The 26,157-nt window shown below is 32.8% G+C and overlaps 1 protein-coding gene across 1 annotated transcript in view; it reads left to right on the top strand.

Moving 5' to 3' along the window:
* The first annotated feature begins 790 nt into the window (after positions 1-790).
* Positions 791-26,157, top strand: part of LOC107188075 (unconventional myosin-Ie-like) — a 36,496-nt gene continuing 11,129 nt past the window's right edge. The window contains exons 1-10 of the mRNA XM_015576319.1: positions 791-832; positions 7,701-7,751; positions 8,381-8,470; positions 8,550-8,644; positions 8,835-9,012; positions 9,102-9,264; positions 9,650-9,757; positions 9,855-9,983; positions 11,080-11,276; positions 11,576-11,743. Of these exons, the coding sequence (XP_015431805.1) occupies positions 791-832; positions 7,701-7,751; positions 8,381-8,470; positions 8,550-8,644; positions 8,835-9,012; positions 9,102-9,264; positions 9,650-9,757; positions 9,855-9,983; positions 11,080-11,276; positions 11,576-11,743 (1,221 nt within the window). The remainder of the gene's footprint in view (positions 833-7,700; positions 7,752-8,380; positions 8,471-8,549; positions 8,645-8,834; positions 9,013-9,101; positions 9,265-9,649; positions 9,758-9,854; positions 9,984-11,079; positions 11,277-11,575; positions 11,744-26,157) is intronic.

Below are 26,157 nucleotides of genomic sequence, written 5' to 3' on the forward strand. Positions count from 1 at the left end.
TGCAATGTTCATACTGTGAAAAGTGTGTTTATTGAGTAAGCAAGATATAAAGAAATACTAAAATTAAACAGAAACTAAGAATTTCACCATTTTGCAAATTAAACAAAACTCTCGACAACCATTATTAAATTTTCAATTATCTTTACGGTTCCTTTCAATCGTATATCTCTAATGTATAAATTCCACAGTCTAAAAAAAATCTTCTCTGAATCATCGAATACTTTTCGTCGGAACTCAGAAATAGTTGCAAACAGAAGCATTTTCGAGCGGCGTCAAAAGAAACTTTCTTGCAGAAGGTTGAACGGTACCGTGTGGATAAAACATTACACCCAAATGGTACCATTTAGAAAATTAGGGCACAGAATAGAGATTGCAATGCCACACGGTGTGAAGGGCACGCATTGTTGAGCAAAAGCAAGTTATAAACCGTCGGTCGTGTACGTGAGCAAGATTCTTAAGTAATTAGAAGCGTAGCGTACGTGTTTTTCCGAATGACGTTCCGCGATATGACGACAGTGTCTGTGACCGGCAACACCACTGACTCATCGATCAGTACACGTCGGGCCGCGGCACGGTCGAGCTCGTCTCTTCCGTTTCAACGACCGTAAACGTCAAATGCGTGTCTCGTAGTCGGCTTTATTGACCCGTGCTCAGTACGTTTTGTATTTGTGTGTTATATACAAATGGTGTTAACAATCAGCTGTTAGTGAAGTGGTTCCCAGTGCCTAATTTTGGATACCAAAGTCTTGGATAGTCGAATAAGGAATTACGAAAACGGAGATTTGTCGACATGGTGAGTGTTGGTAAACAGCAGTGTGATACGTCGTGTGTGGTAATAGTAACACTGGAACTGCCGGTACTGGATTTATACTACAGTAAATTGTGTAATATAGTAGTATTTATAATATGTAATACAATTTAGTAGAATGTAGGATAAATTGAAGCCGGCGTAAATTTCGACGGAAGCACTTTTGTGATTTCAATTAGTGTGAAATGAGAAATTTTATATCCATCGTTTTGACAGGTTAGGAGTTACCAACTTTGAACTTATAATACAGTAAATTGTGTGATATAGTAGTATTTATAATTCATAATACAATTTAGGAGAATGTAGGATTAATTGAAGCTCGACAGAAACACTTCTGTGATTTCAATTAGTGTGAAATGGGAAATTTGAAATCCATCGTTTTGACAGGTTTAGCGGTTACCAGTTCTGAATTTATACTGCATTATGTTCTGTGATATAGTAGTATTTATAATACATAATACAATTTAGAAGAATGTAGGATAAGTTGAAGCGCGACATACATAAATTTCGACGGAAGCAGTTCTGTGATTTCAATTAGTGTGATATGGGAAATTTGAAATCCGTGTTTTGACGAGTTTTGTAGATATAAGGTTGAACACATGGCATGAATTACTATTAAAATAAATAGAGATACGTTGGATGATAATGGTAAACACGTGGCGTAGGTTATCATTGATAATTAAATATAAAGTGTCGGTAATAAATACATTTCATGAAATTGAATAAGTCTGCAATCTGTCTGTAGCTGATTTGTGATTCGGATATTTTTGATCGGAAATGAATACATGTGAAAATTTTAGTTGTGAAAGAAAATGTTTTAATGTCGTTTGATGAGAAGTTTATTTGGATCGCCTGTAATTTGGTATAATGTATATTTGAATAATGAATAATTAATAATGTATGTAAAAATCGTAAGAATTCGTGTTGCATTAACTGTTATTTATAATCTCAAATTATTGGTTGTTTTTCAATTGTTTTTCTTATAAATTTGGAAATTTCGAGTAATGTAGAAAATAGGTTGAAATAATTTAACAATAATATACTTCCATTCCATTTAAATTGTTAGATTCTACACTAAAAACATCATTTAAAGGACAAGTTTGACCAAACATATTCCTTTAAAACCTTATCACATCAGATAATCTTGCACTGATAAGATGAAGTATGGTTTGCGGTATAAACGTTGGTAAGAAATATGCACACTTGCTACAGAAAAATTACTTTCAACAATTACATGAGAATTATAGTATAAATTAATGGATAGTTTGCAAATTATTTATAAAATACAAGTTTCATTCCTCTTACCATTAAGTAAAAGTATTAAAAATTGCATTACATCTTTCGAAGAACATTTTGTACCCTAACTAGTAAATTTAATTCGTTAATTAGAGCTAATTAAACATTTGACGAAATTTCGAGCAACCTGAGTATGCACTTCACGAAAAAGAAAAATAGAAAGTAACTTTCTTCGTTGATTTCTTCGATGAATTGGGTTTTCTCTTAGAAAGTAGAAGTATTCGGTAACAAGATTAATCTGTAACAATTACAAGACACTCTAAACATTATGATTTTTAGTAAAAAAAATGATAAATATGAAAATTCAATGAAATATAATGAAAAACATACATTGTATATAACATTGTGATTTTAGAATTAGATCAAAAGTACATTATCCAAATTATTCTACAATTCAGTATTTTTACTTGAAAAATGTTTTAGTTACATTTCGTTACATAAAAATAGCGCCTAATGAAGGGATCGAAGCAATCATCAACAGGGCGAGAAACAGATTTAATCCCATGTCTATCATTTAAAATATATCGCTTTACAATGAAAAAAATAGTGAATTATTTATTAGTACACCTGATATATCTTGGATAACAACACTTCAGTTATACGAAAATTTTGGAACGCAAAATTGTGTCCTCGAATAACGAATTGAGTGGTTTATTTGAAAGGCAAAGTGTCAACAGAATTAAGTGAATCACGTATCTTCCAGTTGTATCCTTTCCTCTGCTATTCGACCTGAAAATTATCGATGTCGCGTATTGGTTGAAATACCACGTAAATGTTTGCAACACGTCAAAACAACGCAACCCAGCCACTGTCACTATTACAATTAAAAAATTCTGAGAGTCAGATGTTTCGAAAGGATAACAAACGTCTTCATTTTGTCTTGTCATTGAACCGAGGAAAAATGAATCACTTCCCGTTCGTGGAGAAACAAAGGAACGTGTAACAGACACTCTAAACGCGGTGTTGCACGAAATGATCGAGAAACGGAGTCAATCTTTAGTTACATATTCAGTGATTCTTTCTTGAAACACAACGGTATAACGATTTAAAAATACACATGAGTTTAAAAATTAGAATAAAAAACTATTGTGCAACTTTGGACACATTAAAAAAAGCAGAAATAACAGCTATCGAAAGAATTTGAAAATTCATTTGTATGAATAATAAAGTATTCGATTACAATAATTTAATGTACACGATAATGACCATGAAGGGTTCACGTTAAATTGAGTAGTAATAATTATTAGTCTGTAGATTTTATACATTTATCGTAAATGCGAATACGTAAAATAGAACACAGTAAATATTTTCAGAAAGATGAGTATTTTTACTGTACTTTGCACCTAACGAAACCTTTAATAAGAGAAACAAATCACTGACATAATTTCAATTCTGTAAATTATTCTATAAAAATCTAGATTTCCATAAAAATCTATAGTCTAATAATTATTTCTCATAATCGACACGTAATATAGGGATTAAGAAACTGCGCTGAGTGCATTCAATATACATGTGTATAAATCCGTGTGGATATACAAGGTGTCCGATAATGAATGATGTAATCGAAGAAAAGATGATTGTACGTGCAGAAACAAATCGATAATGTTGAATAATACGTCTTCTTACGGAGCTTCGCTTTCTGGAAAATCTAATTTGAATAATCATCGAGTCGCGTGCGTTAGAAAATGTCTGACTAATGTGTCTGTGTATTACTCACCATATGCACTTATAATCACAGACGATGATGCAGTATGATCTGTTCCCCATCGATCCCGTTATCTTCTGCATACAAATTTATGACTAATTATAGTCGAAAATGGATAATAACATAGTATATGTTGCTGTGAACATTTGATTTAGACGGTTTTTCATGCAAAAAATCGTTTACATGTAATTTGGAGGTGATCAAAGGATTTACTCACTCAGTCTACCGTTACCTTGTTAAGACTATATTGAGTACTCTTTTTATCTTAATGAGAACTCCAATTAGAGCGCATAAAGAAATATTCAAGGCATCGTAATACCGTAATAATACGATAAAAATAATCAGGTCACTAATTACCGTTTCATAACTAGATACCAATGTTGTGTTCAAAATTGAGGCTGAATTCGAGGCTGCATACAAAAATCAGAATAAAAAGCTTCAGAATTAATAAAAGAAATGCAATAAATGTGAATGAAGTTGTTATTTTATTTTCAATTTAACGAACCTCTGTATTGTTAAGTACAATATTCTTTGATCCAGATCTTTGTAAAATAATCCAAATAAATGAGAATCTGCATAAATACCCCTAGTTTAGACATTACAAGTTACAATTGCTTTTACACAGATTATATATATTCTTTCAATTTTTGTAATTTTACGTTTGATGAACACAAATGTCGTCATTAGATCCAGCAGTGACCGATAATTAAGTGTGATTGAAGAATTGTCATCAAATAAACGATAATATATCCAACATGGATCAATTACTTGTAAATTGATTATATCGAATTAGTAGAAATGATTGAAAGTCTTTTGTAGAAAAATTGAGCTTAATTAAAAATTTTCGAAGATCCACCAACTAAAATAAATTTCAATTTATTGAATTGAAATTCTCGCAGAAAAATGCTGTTTGGACCTGTGTCTTCAGATTCCTGTAACTTTGAGAGAGAATTCGCATCGAGACGTTTTATTGCCTTGAGCTCAATAAACCAAATCAGAAGGAAGGCGCCTTGAGAGAAATGATTGTCGCCAATGACGATGCATCACACGTATAGGTACATCCTGCATTATAGTTAGTGGAGCTCTTAGTCGTTGTTAAGGAGTCTAACGAAGACGAGGAGTGGGTGTTGATCCATTTATGTCGTGCTATTAATGACGATAATCATTGTTAAATATTGATAGGTCGTCTGCATGATAGCTGATAATGAGAATTGTTAAACAACACTGAATCATGTGCGCAGAAATCAGTATAGGCTGTGCAGAACGGTTAACAAATGTATTACTGTACATTTTGCATCGTTTTTATCTCGTATTATCAGAAACTTTGATGTACCAATAAACAATTCACTGTTTCTTTTCAATCCACTACCAAATCTGTCAAATGACAGATTGCAGATTTCTTACTTTACTATTATTAAAATTATAAGATTTTTTTATTAGATGTACCCAAGCAAAAATCTCTCACAGATGAACTTTTCGAAGAGCGGGTTCTGCCTAAACTAAATTGCTGTAAAGTATCCTTAAAATAAAATCTTTTTGTTGCATATTATTTTGAGTATGATTTCTGTTGCCAAATTTGAAATACAAAAATAACACAATAATTCATTGTATGAAATAAATCGATAATATTTTTATTTTCAAATAACAGTATTGAAAATAAAGTTCCGAAATACATAAAGTATTTGAAATAGTTAGTTCTTATTTTCATTTAAAATAAAATTTGTGCAGGTCTGAATATAAGTAACGATTCTGATAGCAGTTTAATTCGTATTGACGCATCTGACACTAATGTCGTATAAGATTGTCTATAGTATGCCATGTAACGATTTTTTATATGTAGTATTAACACTAGACTTATTACGAAATCTCGTTTAAACACCGGAACAATTTTCCAAATCATCTAATAATTTTTCATTTCTGTAATCAGCAATCATTATCGTCGAGGAATTAATAGATAAGAAGGAGATTCTGCGTTACAAATATTTGATACAGAGAGACAAGCAAATAAAACACAGCTTTAAACACCTAGGCGGAACTACGGTAAACGAACAGCCGGCAGTCCCATTACTCTTCAACGGAAGAGAGACAATCATGTCATCGAAGTCCCGCTCCGAGACGAGTTTTCTTTACAAAGATATTTTCCTTGACCCTAAAGTGAACACGTATACAAAAATAACACTACTGTACACAATCCTCGACACTATAGTTTCTTGACCTTTTTTACTCTTCGCCTCATTTTCAAAGATTTTTGTCCAGCGCCCCTTTTGAGTAAACCATCTCTATTATCAACATTTCTTAGAGTGGTTGTGCATGTAATCTTTGAATCTTAAAAAGCTAGGTTGAAAGTAAAGAAAATACATTAACTAGAATGCCTCCCAGATCTCCTCAGCGCCCACGTTGGGAACATATGCTCTATACGTTCACTGATAAACTTACAATTCCAACGAATATTGGGGTTTATGTATATTGGGATTGTTCTACAAACATAGGAAGGTTCACTAGGTATAAGAGGTTAGTTAAAGAAATATAACTGTGAAATAGAACTGTGTTCCGTGAAGTTAAAAAGTAATTCATATTTCTCAAAAGGTTTACGAACATTATTTTTGGTGTAACAACAGGGTAAAAATAATTTTTATCGGATCTACATTTTAAGATAAAGCTAACTTAGTGTGCTATATTCGGAAATACATCATTCTTAACCTGATGTTATAGTAAACATAGTATCGTCAATTCGTAATAAATGTCACTAGTGTGAAACTACTATTTTTTCGACCGTATGTGTTCCAAGGTTTAGAATATTTTATGTATTCGAAGATATACTAAGCAGCAATTAGTCTCAAGTAAACGATAAAACCTACTCAATGAATATTAATTATGCTTAACCACCGATGCAATATAACACTGGCGCGATATTTTCATTTTAATCTCGCACAGTTGACGGTGTTGTCTTCAAAACATCGTTAAAAGTCATAACAACGGTAATTTCGTGACATTGCCGCCGCGTCACTTGTTACAATGTTATGACAGTGTGACTCTTTAGTTTTCACTATGACAAATCTCATCAGATTCAATGTCACGACAATAAAATCCATAAATTTGGGTCACGATATGAGTTTATGTTCGTTATACATGAAATTAATCGTTCATTTGCCAAAGTGATTAACACCACAGAAATATAAAAAGTTAAGCAACAATTCTGTGCTTAAAGACACTAAAGTTTGAAAAAATCCAAAAAGTGAAGTTAGTTACTTTGACCTGTGAACGACTGAAATATACAGTGGATGATTAATTTATTACAGCTACACTACGAAAAATATGTTTTGTTGGGATTCTTTTTTAAAAATAAAGTCTCAATATCAAGATTTCTACACTGGATAATTTTTAATTAACAATTATCCATTAAAAATACACACAAGTAAGTGTAATTATAAAAAATACAGTTCAAATTGTAAAATCGTCAATTTACGTAGGTGATTCTAATAATTCGATCACTCTGTGTTTGCGACCAATGTACTTTAGAGCAGCCAGTGGTCTGTAAAACATCGAATAGAGTACGCGTGCATTGAAAGATCTGCGACACAGAAATCCTAATTGGATTTAGGTGACTTTTCTGTGCTTCATTGCTATCTGTACTGAATTAAGGGTTTGTTATTGTACGACTGTTACGTGATGTCAAATACTAAATATTGAAATTTATTTGAAAGCAATCATGTTATATAATATAAACAATAACTTAATACCTGCTTCGATCCAATTGAGAAATAATAAATAAATATGTGGATTTAAGGATTGTTAAATGCTAGAACACAAAAAGAATCATTATACTGATCGACATTTTTTTTTATTCAGATATGCATAACAGACTCAATTCATATATATTTTTTGTTTCAGGTGTATCATTGGCAGAGTCAAAATGTCAAAGTTTCCGGCGTGGACGACATGGTTCTACTTCCGAATATAACTTCTCACTTAAATAAATACCACAGAACGTTCCTAATGAAGAATGCAAATTGAACTTCAAAAAATTGAATTCAAACGAATATATTTGCTATTTTTAAAAGGTTTTTAAATTAAAATATTTTTAATGCAAATGGCATACGTTGAAAAATTATTTTTGAGGCAGTAATTAATTGTAAATGTACGTTGGAAAAAGCAACAATCTTTTGTTATTTTCACGACTACTGATCTGAATTTGATATCTTAAAAGGCTTCGTCCCTTCTTCCCCAGAACGTTCGTAAGACATCTCCTATTATACGGTATCGATTTAGCACAGAGTGATTGTGTTCATTGAGAGTTATAGATATATTTATAAAGAAAATTAATCAAAGTATATACATAATACAAGATAAAAATTTAATCAAGCAATATTTTTTTAACAATGTATAAGTATATATTGTATAAATGACTGTGAAATTTCAACCTGTATCTAAAGAAGCGATACAATTGTAGATCATTTTAAAAATCTGAAAAATTTTACTACTTTTGCCTGATCACAAATGAATAAAGACAAAATTCTGGACTTTATGCGATTTTTGCGATTATGCCATTAATTTTCTTAAATGACTAGTAGACATGTATCGGTCCCGTCTTAGTATCGATCAATCCTTTCAAACAGATGCCATATTTTGGAGAAAAGGAGATTGAAATTTATCAAGGAGCGGTGGGTTGCATTCAACATAACGGTTTATGTTATCGTAATATCAAGGACGTTAATAAGTTTTCTTATATACATGTTTCAGGCACCATACGAAAATCCTCCGCATGTATATGGATTAGCAGATGAGATGTATAGGAACATGTTAATTGATAATGAAAGCCAATGTGTTATCATCAGGTATTACATATATCACGTTTAAGTTTAAGGGTTTTATTACTTCGAAACTAATTTATCGTGCAATATTTCTCTATCTCCTGCTATCAAATAGTTTCCAGTATGATCAAGTTTCGCATTGAAAAATTAATTTTGTTTTAAGTTTTGCCTATTTTCATGAAAATTTTGTATACAGTTACGTTGTCTTTTATAGTGGAGAGTCTGGTGCTGGAAAAACAGTAACTGCCAAATACATAATGTCCTACATCGCAAGGGTGAGTGGGGGTGGTGAACGTGTGCAAAAAGTGAAAGATGTTATTTTGGAGTCGAATCCGCTCTTGGAAGCATTCGGAAACGCAAAAACTGTACGAAACAACAATAGCAGCAGATTCGTAAGTGTATTTCAACATCCTCTATTCTACTCAAAATTTACAAATTGACGAAAAAAATACACTCCACGAATCGATTTGTTCTTTTCCAGGGTAAATACGTACAAATACAATTCGGTCGTGGTGGCCAGCCAAGCGGAGGAAAAATTTCCAATTTCCTCTTAGAAAAGTCGAGGGTCACTTGCCACAATTCCGGCGAAAGAAACTTTCACGTGTTCTATCAGCTGGTAACAGGTGCAAACCAACAGATGAAATGTAAATATCAATTGGTAATTATATTTAGAAAATTCTGGTGAATTATTTCTCTCGTTACAAATCACACGTTTATATTTTATATTGTACAATGTGAGAATACGAACTGAATAAACTTGAAATCATTTTCATATTTTGAAATTAAATCGTGTACAGGGTGGATAGATAAAGATTACCACTTTTAAGTACCTTGGATACGATAAAAATGGCACTTGTTTCAGGTGCAAAGCTGCACTTGTAAAAACAATCGTTACAACCGTGTAATAATTCCGGAGATAATCGAAATAGTAACTTTTATTATTCTTCTCTGTATAAACCAATATTTTGTTTTCGAATGATTTTCGTACACCATTCGATTTATATTTACACTTTCTATTCTGTCTTACAGCTGACTTTGGATTAACGGATCTCGATTATTACCAGTACCTCAGCTTCAGCGGGAATCATAGGGTTGAGAGCGTATCCGATGCTCATGAGTTTCAAGAGACGTTAAAAGGTACTATTATCCGGAATATAAAAAGAAATCACGTTTTAATGAAATTTAGAAGAAAACTTTCGAATAAAAAAAGACGTTTACTTTTATTCTTTTCCAGGATTGAGCGTAATGGGGATAACCGATTCGGAGGTAACAGATATTTTCCGAATAGTCGCCGGAGTTCTCCACATGGGAAACGTTCACTTTATGGAAAAGGAAAATTATTCACAAGTGGCGAATAAACAGTGTAAGTATTCCTTCAGGAACCGATAAACGCCCAGTCAGCCAAACCTGCAAAGTCAAATTTCGTCGAATGCCTATTATTAAGTTATGGCTACTTTGATGCAAGATTTGGAATAAACAACTTGCGCGCAAATTGACAGCAACATATGCAGCAAATTGGCTTGCGCAGACTCTGTTCCGTTTTCGCCATCAATTTCGCACAAGTTATGTGTCGAAACTTGCTGCCAATTTGCTTTACCATTTTGTCAGCTGACGTTGCCTGTAAAATCCAAGCCAAAGAAGGAAACAGATGGTTATGGTTTTTTAGACAACTTTTGTCATTATTTGCTGGCAATTTACTCGAAACTTGTACACAACTGATTATCAGGGCGTAACGCTTTCTATTAAAGCTTCGGTTAAAGAGAATGAGGAAATTAATATTTCCTTTCGCGTGTCATTCCCATTCTTCCTCATTCGCCTTGTCCCCCATTCTCCTTTCCAGTCATGACTAATCCAACGAGAAACCGTGGGAGTTGTGATTCCATTGGAGTATAAAGAAGGACGAATTCTGGAAAGTAAAATGTACTTATACAGTCAGAGTAAAATAATAGCTTTCAGGCCAAAACCCCGTGGTTATTTCCACAGTACCATTACCATTCCCACTGTGTTCCACGTATTATTACCTTAAGCCATTCGTTCTCCATCTGTGTTTGCAAAAACTGACCTCTCGTTGAGAGAGTGAACACGGATAAGGTGTATATGAGTAGCTCAAGAGAACTGTTATCGTTACAATATTGTAGAAACGATAGTACGTTCGACCTGAGAAAACATTATTGCATTCGACTGTGCTTATAAGTAGACTGGATTTTTATACAAAATAGTAATTCATGAGGAGAAGAACAAAAATAGGAATTTCTTCGCCTGCGTACCTTATTGAGTTAAGAATGACGTAGAAAACTCTGTGCATCTGATAAAAGTGTTGTCTTTTATTGTGGTTTACAGAGCCCTATAGGCTTTAAATGCATCAAATCCGCAGTCTGCTCATGAGTATTTGTCCTCCCATCGAAAAAAGGTTTATTCATATGCATTTTACAATAAAATAAATTGTTTGTGTATTTCAGGTCTTGAGTTTCCAGCTTACTTACTTGAAATCTCCGCGGAGCAGTTAGCCCATAAATTAACGTCGCGTGAATTTGAGTCGAAATGGGGAGGTCAGTCTGAAAGCCTTGATGTCACTTTAAACGTGGAACAGGCACTTTATACTCGAGACGCGTTGGCGAAAGACATTTATGCTAGACTCTTCGATTACTTGGTTAAAGTAAGTTAAACATTGTGGAGTGTATAAAGTTGTTCTTGAAACCTTTTAAATAATGGGAAGTTAAAATTACGGAATAAAGTGAAAGAGAGCATAGTTTTTATAGTATAAACTTTAAAGATTAGTATAAATAATAAAGTCTATTTGATTTTAGTTTTAATAGGACTCTTCACTGCAATTATTAATTTGCTAATCACAATTTCATTATTTTACGGTACTCTAGATGCATTTAATATTATATTTATTTATTATTAATAAAATATTCTATTTTTTTTATTAATACATATTTTAATTTGTTACAGAAAATTAATACTGCCATGGAAACCACGTCAGATGGTTTTGAGATTGGAATTTTGGATATCTATGGTTTCGAAATTTTCGAAAAGAATGGCTTCGAGCAGTTTTGCATCAATTTCGTGAACGAAAAACTACAACAGATCTTTATAGAACTCACCTTGAAGGCTGAACAGGTAAGTCTACTTTTATCTCGATAAAAATTCATAAATGAAAGTTCTTTACTAAATTGTAAATGAAATGGTTCCAAGTATAGTTAAATTTAATTTAAGACGCAATAAAAGTTACCAGAAATAATACTTTTCACGTAAAAAATTATATTAACGCGATTATTTTTTATGGAAACATAATTGTATACTTCATACTCCGTATAGTTATACAATATGTATTCCTATAATATGTATTCTTATAATTAACTGATACCTTCGTCATATAAATAATTTGTGTTTATTAAAAACATTATATTGACCTTGCAAATGGGGATTCTAACAACCAATATAAATTAATATTTTAAAAATAACGGTGCATTCGTTTAGTTACAATTTACATTTAAATTATAACAATAAAAATTTGTGTATTCGTTCAATACACTTCAAACTTTGTAGTACTTGTTTATGAGTTATACACTAACATCTTAAATAACAAGTTTATATTAATTGTAAGAGTATGAAAGTACAATTATCCTACTAAGACTCGATGAATATTTAATATTCGTTTAGTTGGCAATTCTGATCACAGAATCGTAAACAGAAATATTTATCAATAAATAAGACGCTTTAACGCGTGCTACATACTTTTTAGTAAAATGAAGAATAGGCAACAGAATTTATTGAAATTTGCATTTGATATATTACAAGAAATGTAATTCAATCTATTAGGTCAGTGCATATGATATATCGAATTTTTTATATCACTCAAAAACTTATTTTAGTAGTTAATTCAATTACCACGAGTGATCTGTATTCTCGAAAGTAAATATTTAAATTTGAAACTAATATTTAAAACACATTATTAATTATACTCTTTTTACTGAATTGTCAGATTCAACATTAAAATACGAAACTTAATAAATAAAAGACTTTAAATTGAAAATGTTTTAATTCCACCAAATAAAAGCGGAACTAAACTTTATAAAAAAGAATTATTTCAGATGTTGCATGAATGCAGTGTTTTTATTCATAGAAATATAATGAACCCTCCATAATACGGATACCACTCGTAATTGGGTGACTTACCCTACACCCAGAACGTATTTTTCGCTATTGCATCCGTGTTAACTCCCCTGTTCCACTCTTATAACATGACATGTCAACCATGTCCATTTAAAACGTTCCTGATAACTGGCCCATTTCGCCTACACCCGTGAATTTCCGACGAAATACTATCCAAACATATTTGTTCAATACACTAGATACATCAAGCGGATAAATGACGAACACGTTCAATTCGATTGCTCTAACTTCAATTCCAAAAAAGGCCGCACAGCTCACGAGATGACCAAATACAAAAGTATCGTAGTATAAGGACTCCCTACAATTTCCAACTTCATCTCAAGTTTACAAAACGCACCATACCTCTATACAATCACATACTATACCACTCCAAACCAAACAAAAGGAATCTTAAACGTCGATTTTAATCAACATCCATAAGTACACATACGATTTGGCCCGACTTGCTCAGTACACACACTTGAATCTTTCGGACCTCATAGAACTGAGGTCTCCGGAACGTTACTAATCATCGTTCACCGCGTATTCAATCATCGGAGAAACTGTATCCCGGCAGTATGTCCGTTCTTCTTAACGAGTATCGCTGAACAGGTGTCGTTTGCGCCATTAAACTTCTGCTGGGTACCTTCGACGGCGGTGCTGGTATCTGTTTAGGCAGCTCGCTCGAGGTCACCATAGAATTCTCCGTGGTAGAATCGTCCAACCCGTAAACCGAAGCCAATCTGTTCAACTTCTTTTTGTTCTCGGTTCGTGATAGATCTTTTCGGGTAACGTTTCCACGACGATCGTACTTCTTGGTCGGTCGACCTTTCTTGCCGAGTTGCGACTTCCAGTCGACCTGTTTCTCGTGGTACGGCGTCACCCGGAGAAATTCCATGGAATCGTCGCCGGAAGTCGTTTTTGTCGCGGTGTCCTTTCGAAAGGAGCCACTGTGACCCCTCACGTTCACGTACACCTTCGGTCGGCTGTTCTTCAGGTAATAGAGCTTCTCGTTGTAATTCTGCAACTTCGGCGGGACCATTAACACGTGTTGCTCGTCCTCGAACATCTTCAGCTTGAGATTCGGGGACAGACCGAAGTCCCTGACGCCGAAGATCGAGTGAGGTATTACTTCTGGATTCGGATAGCTCTCGTTGCGAATCGTTTCCGGTTGTTTCAACATCGCGTGCACGATGTGTTGAAGATTCGTCGGGTCTAATTGATCCCGACTTTGTAACTCAATTTCTAAGAAGCTGAAACACAGGTGTGTTTTCTGTTAGGGGAGTGTCGGTTATTGGTTTTTTGAATCCCCCTTTTCACCCCGACATCGATCCAAAATTGGAACTTAACTTCCGAACATATTTTTTGTTATAGAAGTATATACGAGAAAAAAAAAACTTTGTTAAATGTAACAAAGAAATTTATCCTTATCATACTTTTGTCTCATCAAAATAACCACCTTTATTTTGAATAATTCACAAACCAATTTCGGGCTCTCTATTTATTAATTTCTTCAAATATTCTTTATCTATATTTTCCATTCGGCTGTAAGTAAAATTCACAATACAGAATTTTTTAAAAGTGCAGTTTAAAAAAATTCTTTTCTGCAACCTGGTTAAAGTATGCAATAAAGTGTTTACAGGCGATTACTTTCAACGTATTCACAAAGGATTTGTCTTGCTAAAAAATATGACTATTTCTAAACTTTGGGACAGTAGTGTAAATATTTTGTTATCAATAATATTGTATTTATAATGCAATTATATGTATACTATCTGTGTATTACATTTTCTTAATTCAGTATCAACTTTCAACATAGATTATTCGAAGAAAAAGAGAAATGGCGAAGGTTTTCAATGATTTCGAAAGTTAACTAATTCGAGATAGGTAATCATAAGAAATTAGTACCTGTAATCGTTGGTGTTAGGTCTTTCGACGTTCGAACTCTGTATGAAACTTTGGAGGGACTTTCCTTCGTAGACTTTTCTGTCGTTTGGTCCTTGATCCTGTGGTATATGATTCGGCGAGGACGGTGGCCTTGGAAGAACCATCGCTGAGAACGATGGATACGTAAGTACGAAAAGTACTGTCGTCGTGAAATAGTTTTCAGCCGCGAACATTCTGAAAATAAATTTTGCCATATGAAATTTTTCACACGAAAAATATCTCCCATCCTGTATACGTACTTATATTTGTCACAACGGCATAAAATCCTCAATATAGTTTCACAAGATGTAATTTAACGTGCCATTACTGAAGACAATATGATGCAATCGAACAGCAATATTTAGTAATAATACGCGATTAATTTTTTTCTTAATTAAAATTAATTTGTTAATACAATAAGAAATATATGTCTCGAAAATACATAATTCGATTTTTCTTATTAAAATTAACCTGTTAAGACGAAACAGCTCAATCGAAGAGAAATTTTTTTTTTAAATCTGCGATTTATTCCCCTTTAGTGAAATTAAGATTTTTCTTATTAAAATTAACCTGTTAAGACAAAACAGCTCAATCGAAGAGAAATTTTTTTTTAAAATCTGCGATTTATTCCCCTTTAGTGAAATTAATCCGTTGCTCTCGTAATACAACAATCGTGTATAATAACAGTATTTATAAGAACTGTGTTGCCCCTTTTATGAAAGGAAGTAAGCTAAGACACAAAGAACAGGATAAAAACGTTCCTGGTCAGTCACATAGAACAGCCATGTAACGAGCGCGTTATAATAAACGCAGTGAAAGTTTTGCTTGCTCGAACAACCGGCCTGAAGAAACAAAATGATACAATTTCTCTTGTTTCGCTTATATAAGCCGATATGTTGAATTAGTATGCATACCTCCTCTAATCAAAGAAGTAACGTGACTAATGACAGTGAACTATAATTGCAAATGAATGTGTTGCAATTATAAGCTCGCCATTTTAAGGATTGTTTGACAGTATCAAGATTTCGATTATGACGATTCTATGTTCAAATACTGAGGTCATTATTATTCTTTCTCGATATGTTAGATGTACGAAAATGTATAATCTATTGTTTTCTATGGAAATATCTAGTAAGTCTTCATACTTTTTGTTTCAAGTTGTAAAAAAATTGTCTTTTCCAGTATACCTGCTATGTATCTTTTCTAACTGTTATAAAGTAAAGACGGTTAATTAGAAATTAATTTGTAAAAGATTTAAATGTAGTAATGAGCAAGAAGAAATTTATTACCAATAAACTTTTACTAATAGAGTGTGAAATTATTCCTTGGTTATTATTGCATTTTAGTCTCCATTGAAATGGAATATTATCAATTTTGTGCATTGATATTAGAGTGTCGCAAAAGATACTGAAAAAATCTGCTGGTAAGAACGAAAAATAAAGGTGATTAAAATTACTCAATATTTTCAGAGAATTGTTAGTAATATATTTACAAAAATATGATTTCCTATAAGTCCATAGTTTACTCATATTCAATTCTTCGTGGTGACGTAGTATCGTCTTAGTAAGATCTAGAATATCTTTAAGTGTGAAAATCATACTTTTATATAGCACATTACTTCATTCTTTGCTGGATATATTTTTAACATCTTCCACAGAATAACTAATTGGCTGTGCATTGTCAGTCAGAAGTTTGTAGCAATCTTTATTCTTTTTGTAAAAGATGATTCGCTTAATAAACTACTGTTTTATAAAAAACATCATACACAGTATTTCACAAGTCTTGAAGAATAATTGTCAAGTGTATCATACATCTACAAATTAAGGACAAAAGTCGTAATAAATATGGATTAAAAGAACCCTGTTAGTTCGAAAATATAGCTACTTTAAGTGACTATATTTTCATTGTCGATGCTTGACGTTTAACATAATTCGTGCAATTAATCGAAATCCTTATATCTCCATGCATACTAGGACTGTTTTCTTAGTTCTTAGCATTCTTAGAATACATCTGCAAATTTTTCCACAGTACTTTCGAAAGAATCTGTACATTCAGAAGAAATTCCTTAATCATTACACGCGAAGAGATTTCTAATCGTATCACGAACATTTCTTAAAGAGAAAATTTTCAATCATTAATTGCTCACATATTTCCACAATTTCCCACATAAAAACTCTGGTACTTTACTTTCAGATGAAAATTGATAGATCTTAAATGGTTTGATAGATTTTTACTGAAAAGTGTTAAAGTAGAATCATTTACTTCGTTCCACCGAACGGTTGTTCTCGTTTCTACCATGAAACATTGAATCATTGACTGTTCGCTAAAATATCTCGCGGTAATCTTCGTAATTACGCTTACTGTTCACCACGCAAAAGTAACGGAAAGGTCCTCCTTTCCAAGGAGATCTATGGTCTTAACTCTCAGTAGGTGTGGTTCACTCAATGTAGGTTCGCGTTGTAGCGGAAACAGGTTCTCTTAAAAAGTGCAAGTGCATTCGTTGCCCTGGTGAACGTACTCGGCTGTACTCCGGTGAACGTAAGAGTCCACGTGGAGTCGGTTTGTCAAGTGGGTTTGGTTTCTAGTGACTGTTACGCCTTGGATTTGTTCGCTTGCGAGTTTCGTTTTCGGTGCACCCGTAGGCTGTGCTCCCAACTATGTCTTATTGTGTCGCCATATTTGCATAATATCGTACATTACGATATTGAGCTCAGTTTAATAGGGTAATTTTATTTAATTTCTATACTTCTGAAGTTGAGCTTAATATGGTAATTTTATTTAATTTTATTATTTCTTAAGTTTATCTTAATATGGTAAAGTTGAAATACAGCTTATATGAAAAAATAATATTGATATTTTGAAAGATTCTACATGTTGCACGACATTCCATTCCCAGATATAACATTAAGAAGGAAATCATAAAAAAAGAATAGGAAAAAATAGAAAAGAAAAGTTAATGACATACATTGAAGTCACTATCCTTTTAACAGATTAAAAAGGATAAAAAATTTTGTTTCACAAGATCAGATTCTCTACTTGCCATTTTTTGTTATTAGACATAATTGTTCCTTAATTTATTCATCGTACGAAAAACAATTTTGTCGTTCGTGTATGTTTCATTCTTTATTGTTTCGAGACTTCTTTGGAAATTACATTGGCATTGGAACACCTGTGGCCTATTGTCTCACCGTTGAAAAAACTTATTATCGTCTCTATGTTGGGAACGTAATTATCTGCGATTTCTTCAAGGTCCAGAATGTAATAACACGATTATTAGGAAAGGAATGTCGAGCAATTATTATAATCAATCATATTTTTCCTTGAATCATTGTCTACTCGAACCACGTGAAAATTTAAGTCTCATTTAGTGGTTGTTACTTAACTCGAAAACATTATTTTTGTTTGTTACGTATAATCTTTTAGCACAAGAATTTCTAAAGTTTATCTTTTGTCACTATGTATCACTATTTTGATAATAAGTTGCCAATATTATTTGAATTAAATATATCTTCCTGTCCTTGTACTTGTTAAAAATGACTCAAAACGTTAGACAAGAATGATGAATATTATTAAGTATGCATTTCTCTTCTATTTTCATTTTAGAATTTATTTAGATTATTCATTGATATGCATAATAATCAAAATTAAACTATCTTTAGCAATATAAATAATTTTAATGGAACTTTTTCTTAATCAACTTTATAGTCTTATAACACGCAATCAAAAAATACAAATACTATAGTTAACTGCAACTGTATTTTTTATATAATATCGATACATTGTAAAATTTTATTGTTTCTATTCCAGTATCAATTCTGTAGAATAAAATAATACTGAGGAATTTATGGATGCATATGAGAATCAAAATAAGCTCAAATCTTCAAATCTCGAATATCTTCTGCACTGAATCCTGTTAACATAATTCGTCTTTATGTGTTTCCGTTGGATATTTTGCGGTCTATTCAGTCAGTTCCGCTCATAGAAACGAATATTTCCCTGATCATAAATTCAGCATTTTTTCATCCACGAAGAAAGGCGCGAAGCGACAATGCACTTAATTTTTGTGAAAGTTTGAAACTCGACCAAAGTAGGTACACTTTGCGGTTAAGCTATAATCGAAATTGCGTGGTTTCTATCATTCGATTTTTTTATGTTTCGCAAGTAATATCTCGGTTTGTTCATTTTCGAACGAAAATCGTCGACGCGGTTGAAATCATTCTCAATCAGTTGCTGCTTCATTATTATCGTTATTAATCTCCACAAATTTTCCTTCTGAAGTCTGGCTATTGCGTTTCCTTAGATTTTATTAGACGCATAAACCGACACTGAAATTCTTAGTTCAGTACAAGACATGTGATGGGAAATTATTAGAGATAGGTATAAAAATTTTATAAATCAATCAAGATTCTTAAGTTTAACAATAATTGATACATTTAATAACAACGATATCTTCATCACTGTTATTAAATTTATCAATGATCGTTAAACTTAAGAACCTTTATCATTACTATTCTTTAATTATTGTTCCTTCGATTCTCACCATCTAGGGCTATAGTCACCTCTGACTGAATCTGATACAACCGCAGATAGATATATGTAATTAAATAAGCCAAGTAACTAGTGCATTGAATACTTAATATTTCAAGGAAAACTGAATGTGTTTCTTCGCACGTGACACGGTTTCGAATGATACGAAGGGGAAAGTCACAAGAAGCTTGTACATTATATATATACATACTTATGCTTTGAAATATTTCTTCTTTTAAAGTACGTAACATATGATTGTATTGTTGCAAGAATATTAGGCAGAAGACTTTCTTCTATCTAAGGATAATTTACATGTAGAAAGCAGCCGCAAGGTACGTAAATTCTAAACAAAGTAGTTTTTTACAAAGTGCAATTTACAACATGTAATTTTACAGCATATTCAATAAACTATTACACATTAGAATAACAAAATTTGGGCCAACATTCATTCTCTGTATTTTACTACTACTTGCACCAATAAATAATTTAATATTTGATATTGAATTTAAATTTAATTTATACTTGTGAACTTTATTCAAGGTATTAATTTATCGATGATTGTGAAACTAAGAATACTATGAGTGAAGATATTGCGATTACTTTAAACGAAATATATTTTTAACGTTCTTTACATTTTAGAGAACTGAGAAATGTGCTACAAATAGTTGTAACGAGCACTTTCTTGTGATTCTGGTTAATTGTACGAGTTACTGGTAGCTACTTGAAGGAAAGTTCATTTGTATTGATTTCACTTGCAATTAACTTTTACAGTGCTCAAATAGCAGCCAACCTTGAAATGAGACTGTTTTCTCTACCGAAGTACTAGAGATATACTTTTAGTTTACATCTACCCCATCGCTACGCAATATAACTTAGATTAATGTTTTCATTAGTTTAAATTCGTGGTCTTAGGTGCTGTCAGATGTGACGAAACCGCGGAAATCTGTGACACATAGGAAACGTTATCGTTCGTTAATCGTTGACAGCGAACAAGGAAACACAGGCATGCCTCGATTCGACACGTAGAATCGGACCAAATTTAACACAGAATTCAATGAATATATTTTCAGAAGGAGTACTTTATTATTCAATGCTCAACTTTACGAATGCAATCATTCAGATATTTAGAGCTAAACAGTATCGTGGTATGTTATATGAATATGTAGATTAAGGTTGGTCGCTCATTTTATTAGGTGATCTAGAAATTTTTAAAATATCATGTTAAATGTCTGATTACCGCTAAAAAGGGAGGTGCCACTTTTTACCCCCTTCAGACTGTCCAGAAATAAAGCATTTCGGAAATAATAAATAGTCTTATCCTCGTAAGAAATTTGAAAAAAAAATAATGTTCAGACTCCTCTGATCAATTCGAACGAATCGAACACGCTAATAAGCAAGAAACTAAACGATAGTGCACTGTTGAAAAAATTATTCTTTGCTATTTCTTAAGTTAAATGGCTCTCATACTAAAATTAAACAGAGTTCTCAATGGTAATATATGTTGACTATTTCTGTTAGATTGATTGACAAGTTTTCATAATAAGAGCATAATTCAAAATCAAACTTGGATTTCGTGTCAGATCGACGCGAACGGCGCACGAAGGTCAAGATTAACCAGAATAACGTGACGATAATAACGTAAAGAATTAATCAAAATTCATTTGTTGCATCATTTTCTTACATAAGATTGAATTTCTTTGCGCTCCACGTTTACAAAAATAAATATCCGATAACTTATGGACGGAAGCGTATGTCGAGTAATAACTATAAATAGACTGCGAATGTTTCTGCAAATATACATTGCCATGGACAATGATCTGCAGAAAATGTAATTCGATAAAAGTTTTTCTGCTTCGTGAACTGTTCCATGGGATCTAATTAAAAACTTTACTATACGGACAAGGGAACTTTATAAAACAGTAAGAAATTGTTAAATATTTGCTTATTTCCTTATTTATACAACAAATTTCTAACAATTTCATTACACAGCTGTTTAAAGTATAAAAAGTTATCAAATTGTCATTCTAACAATTTCTTTATATTTATTATAATTTGAAAGATATATAGGAAAGTATGAAGAGACATATTAAAAAAGGGGTGTCTTTACCCTGAAGAATCTAGAAGTAGCAAAAAGTAAAATTTCCCGATATTTCTATCGAGATCACCTACAAACCTATAAAGCTTTCAAAAACTTGCAATTTTCGGATTGTACCGAAATTATAAGTTTTACACAAATGAACCGTTCATTCGTCAAAGTAATTAACTCCACACAAACTATGAAAATATAAAAATTTAAGTACCAGACAAGCGCTTTGGCATTAAAATTTAACAGAAGTCAAAAAGTAGAGTTAGTCACTTTAGTTTATTTGTCAAATTGATTAATTCCACAAAAATATAAAAAGTTAAGCACCAATCAAGTGCTTTGGCGCAAAATTTGAAAAACATTCCAAAATCGTAATTAGTCACTTTAGTTCATTTGCCAAATTGATTAATTCCACAAAAATAGAAAAAGTTAAGCACCAATCAAGATTGGAACTAAAATTTTTAAAAAATTCAAGAAATGGAGTTAATTACTATAGCCTGTGAACAATTCGAATATGTTTCCTATAGATCCATAAAATCCGCAGCCTAAATACAAAAAAAAAAAGCTTCGACATGATATGGTTGTCATGAATTTAATCCCAGCGTACCTGACGTAGAAAATCGAAATAGGTTAGTGCGAATACGATCCTCCCGAGTGAATCGATCTCGTGGGTGTAGCTGCGGTCACCTGCGATTGTCTTGAACACGATCCACGTTACTTGGTACTCTCGACGAATAATATTTAACGTTGTTTCTTTGCGACTAACGAACATTACATACGATACAAAACGAAAAAATGTGCCATTTGTGACGATCAAAGGCTACTCGGACGCGCACTTTACATCGTTCGTACGTCCGTAATACGAGCGAACAGTCATATTTCCCGCGCAAAACGTAGCGCTTCTACTGGGTCGATTTACAAATTTAAACGCGAAGAACCGTGGTACACCTTGCACACACGGTGGTTCTGTTTGCACTGCGGCTAACGCTCGAGTGAAGGTAATGAAACAGCTAAGTGAAACGTTCATTCTCTTTCTCTCTCTTGATTCTGCCCCCCCCCCTCCCCCCATTTACTTCGTACGTACCTCCACCCTGTCTGCACTTTATTCACGATTGTCCGCGTAACCGCCGCGATTAGCGTGTACTTCCTTCCATATCGCACCGTGAAATTTCGGGATGCAACAGTTGACAGGTGTTTCAGAGCTGGCCGTGACTCTCGACGATTGATCCTTGACGGATCATGTGGATCTTATTGGAATGTTTTTTTCGTACCGTAAGTGGGGATAAGTTTGTCCCAAAGTCGGGAAATTATAATTTTCGATTTTGCAGCGCGTAGAATATTCTGGCGATCTAAAGGAATAATCATATGATGAAGCAAAGTTTAATTAATTAGGTAGATGCTATACAATTTTCCAATCGAAGTAGTGTAATTTTTTGACAAGTAATGAAAATGGACTTTTTGCTTACTCATAGGTTTCGTCGGTATTTCTTGCAAGAAACAGAAAAATAAATTGATGAGTAACTTGTACAGCAAACAGATTCAATTCATATCAGTGCCTGTTTGCCAGATCAAACGATTTTGCTTTCGTTCAGTTAAAAGGTAACGAAAACAGTATACTCGAAACGCTACGAACTTTCCAAACGACCCAATATTTATATTGAATAATTATTTACGAAATTCAGTTATGGTTGATAGATAGATCAATGTTAATAAGTATCTGTTGAACATTTCGGTGATTATAATACACACAGAAACTTTCCTATTCGCTGGTTGTAATGACAGAATTTTGTCACTCTCGAGACTTGGAGAGTAACGGTTTCGTTATCCGCCGGAATCTCAATGTAAGAACACACAGTTGCAGTGTAATTGTGGAACTCTGTTTTATTTTCGGTGATGTAGATGTCACAGGAAATCCTGCCTGTTCAAGACTGAGAAAATGGGTTAAAGCGGTTCATTAGGAATTCAATTTCGAGCATTCTCTTTGGCCGGAAGACGTTGTCAGAGAAAAGTGTAACGGAACATTAGGACTTATTGTGTAGAACGTTTTGTTTCTTATATCGTATTCAATCGTTGAGAGAGAAAACAGCGATTATTAATACCAAACTCGTTGAAATGACCGTTTGCAGATTTCTTTTTTTTTATTTTTTTTTTTATTTTAATTTTATTTATGGAATGGTACAAGAGAAAAAATATTTGTTTATATGAATCAAAAATACGAGAGACAAGAATTTCAAAAATACAACAGAGAAAAACATAATAGTAATTATACTTCATCGACTTGGTTTTGGATTGGGTTATTTTACGATTACTAATATTATAATAGTTGATGGAATTTTTATTGGCTTTCAATTTTCTATACATTTTATGTTACACTGTAGTATGCTAAATTGTAATAGTTATATATTATTATATTATACAATTAATGTTGGTCGTTCTAGTGGTAATATTGACAAATTTTATGCGTATTTTTATACATTTTCTATTCTTCGTTAAATTTGGTGTCTGAAGGAACTGTAAAAATTGTAAAACCAAAATAATTTAAATCTTATAGCGTCATTGTACATTTGGATATAGTACGGCTGAAAATAAGACGAAAATCAAGTATAACGAAATTGCGTTTGAGGTTTCGTTTTCGAGATAATCGAATTTGTAAATCTGCTGGATCTGTCTGTTTATTACATTCCATTTCTACTTAGTACCATGAATACACGCGTTTCAGATTTAATTTTTTCGAAAACGAAGTTTCTAAAGGAATTACGTAATTCTTGATTTGTGTCTTATTTTGAGCCGCACTCTCATTGTGAGCTGTACTCTTATTTGTACTACGAATTTTGACCGGATATGTATGTTACAGGGTTCAGAACCAAAAAATACATCGATCGAGCGATTTTTAAAGAAATTAGATTTATTATTCCTATTATCAGAATTATTATTCCTATTCGTGCGTCAGATTTTAGAACATGTATGAAACGTTTCGTTTCCGTGTTTCACTTTCACCAAATAATATCCTATCGAATGTTTAAGGGGAGAAGTAACTGTTAACGTTCTTCCTAGATGGAAAGGTTGTATAAATGAGAACCTATAGATACACAAGGTACTATTATGGTGAAGGTATCGTGATGTTATGTTATCAGCTGACAGTCGTTCCGCTACACTCTAATTATATAGTTAGTAGAAACTTTGTTGTTATACATTGGTCTAACGAAAAATTATCGTGAGAAGAGCAAAAGAGGGAATGAAATATACGACACTGTAATATAAACTCTTCATAAGTAACAAACCTTCAACAGTTTCCCTTTTTTTTTTTTACTTTTGTAACGTACCCTTTTCATTAAGTAATATACAGGAAAGGTAACCCGACAAAATGCGATTTTACATATAATAATAAGTCGAAAATGGAGAATAACATTTTCTCGTACGATGCTCCGTTTCCAAGATAATCAATTCTCAAAATTTATCTAACGCCTGTATCGATAGTGACAGTAAGTAGAAACATGTTATTCTGCAATTTTCAACTTATTTTTGCAATAAGAATTGGATGATTCCATTTAGAATCACATCCTTTCGGAATGAACCGCCATTTCGGAAACACCCTGTATATACTATCGTCCGAAATTATGAGACCAGGTTACATTAAAAATTTCACCTTCAAATTTGATTTAAAATTTCTAAACGATTTCCGTTTCAATTAATCATTTGCTTTCATTTATTCTAAGGCTTAGAGTCTATTATTGCCGATTGCTTAATATCTAAGCAATCTTTTAAGTCCTTTGCTATAGAAACAGGTAATGCCCCGGTAAAAGTTCAGAGCAGACATTCACTTAACATCGAAGTGACGTTCATTCATAATACTTATCTACTCGTAAAAAATGTGTTAAAGTATAATCTGACGGATATTCCTAGAAATATCAAATGCAACTCTAAGTAATCTTATTAGATTTATACAAACACAGAAAACGTCTAAAAAACTATTTATTATTCACACAGTCATCCCCGTGGTAGAGAAAGCATTTTTTAATTGTACAGAATATTGATCTGTTCGTTGAAGAGAAAGTTCCGTCGTTTGATGAATATCAATCTCGTCAATCGATATTTCGTTATCCCTTTAATTACACGTTTCGTTGCCTCCTTTTATATTATGCAGTAGGTATGTCGCTTTGTCGTGAGATCGAGGTTACCCTAGAACACGAGAATTTATAATTTAATTCGTGATCTCAACTAAACAGCTCGTTAAAAAAGTATAACATTACAATATTTTAAACGATGTGAATGAAGCATTGATGTTTCCTTAGCTATTATACACACAAATACACGATCTATATCTTTGCTCTATGATATCACCGGACCAGGACACATAAATCACATCACCAAGACCGACCGCTTATTGAGAGATATTATTAGAAGACAGATTGTCTGAAAATTTTCACCGCAGTTAACCCAGAATGCAAGCTTATCTGCCACATTATCTTTCTTCCTTATATTCTCTTGTTTCATAACCATAGAACCGAGTTTCCCATAGACCTCTCAGCCTTTTGACCTAATTAACTCGTATGCGTAGACGCAATTAAGCGTTAACCGTGCATAAAAACCACTCGCAAGCGTACACGAAGTTTAATTGGAGCAAAAACCGGGCGAAAAATTTATAATACGAATTTCATCCAATAAGAAACATTTAACACTTGTGACGCTTACATTCTAGTATCCAGACTACAGAATACTAATGTTGACACTGTGAAATAAAACAATAGTTTCAATTCACCGTATAGGTAAACCTCGTATAACATGGCAGCCTAGAACACGGTTTCACTCTAACACGGTTTGAGAATTAAAGAAAACCCCGAAC

The sequence above is a fragment of the Dufourea novaeangliae genome, unplaced genomic scaffold (genome assembly GCF_001272555.1).
Source record: "Dufourea novaeangliae isolate 0120121106 unplaced genomic scaffold, ASM127255v1 scaffold115, whole genome shotgun sequence".
NCBI classification, from domain to species: domain Eukaryota; kingdom Metazoa; phylum Arthropoda; class Insecta; order Hymenoptera; family Halictidae; genus Dufourea; species Dufourea novaeangliae.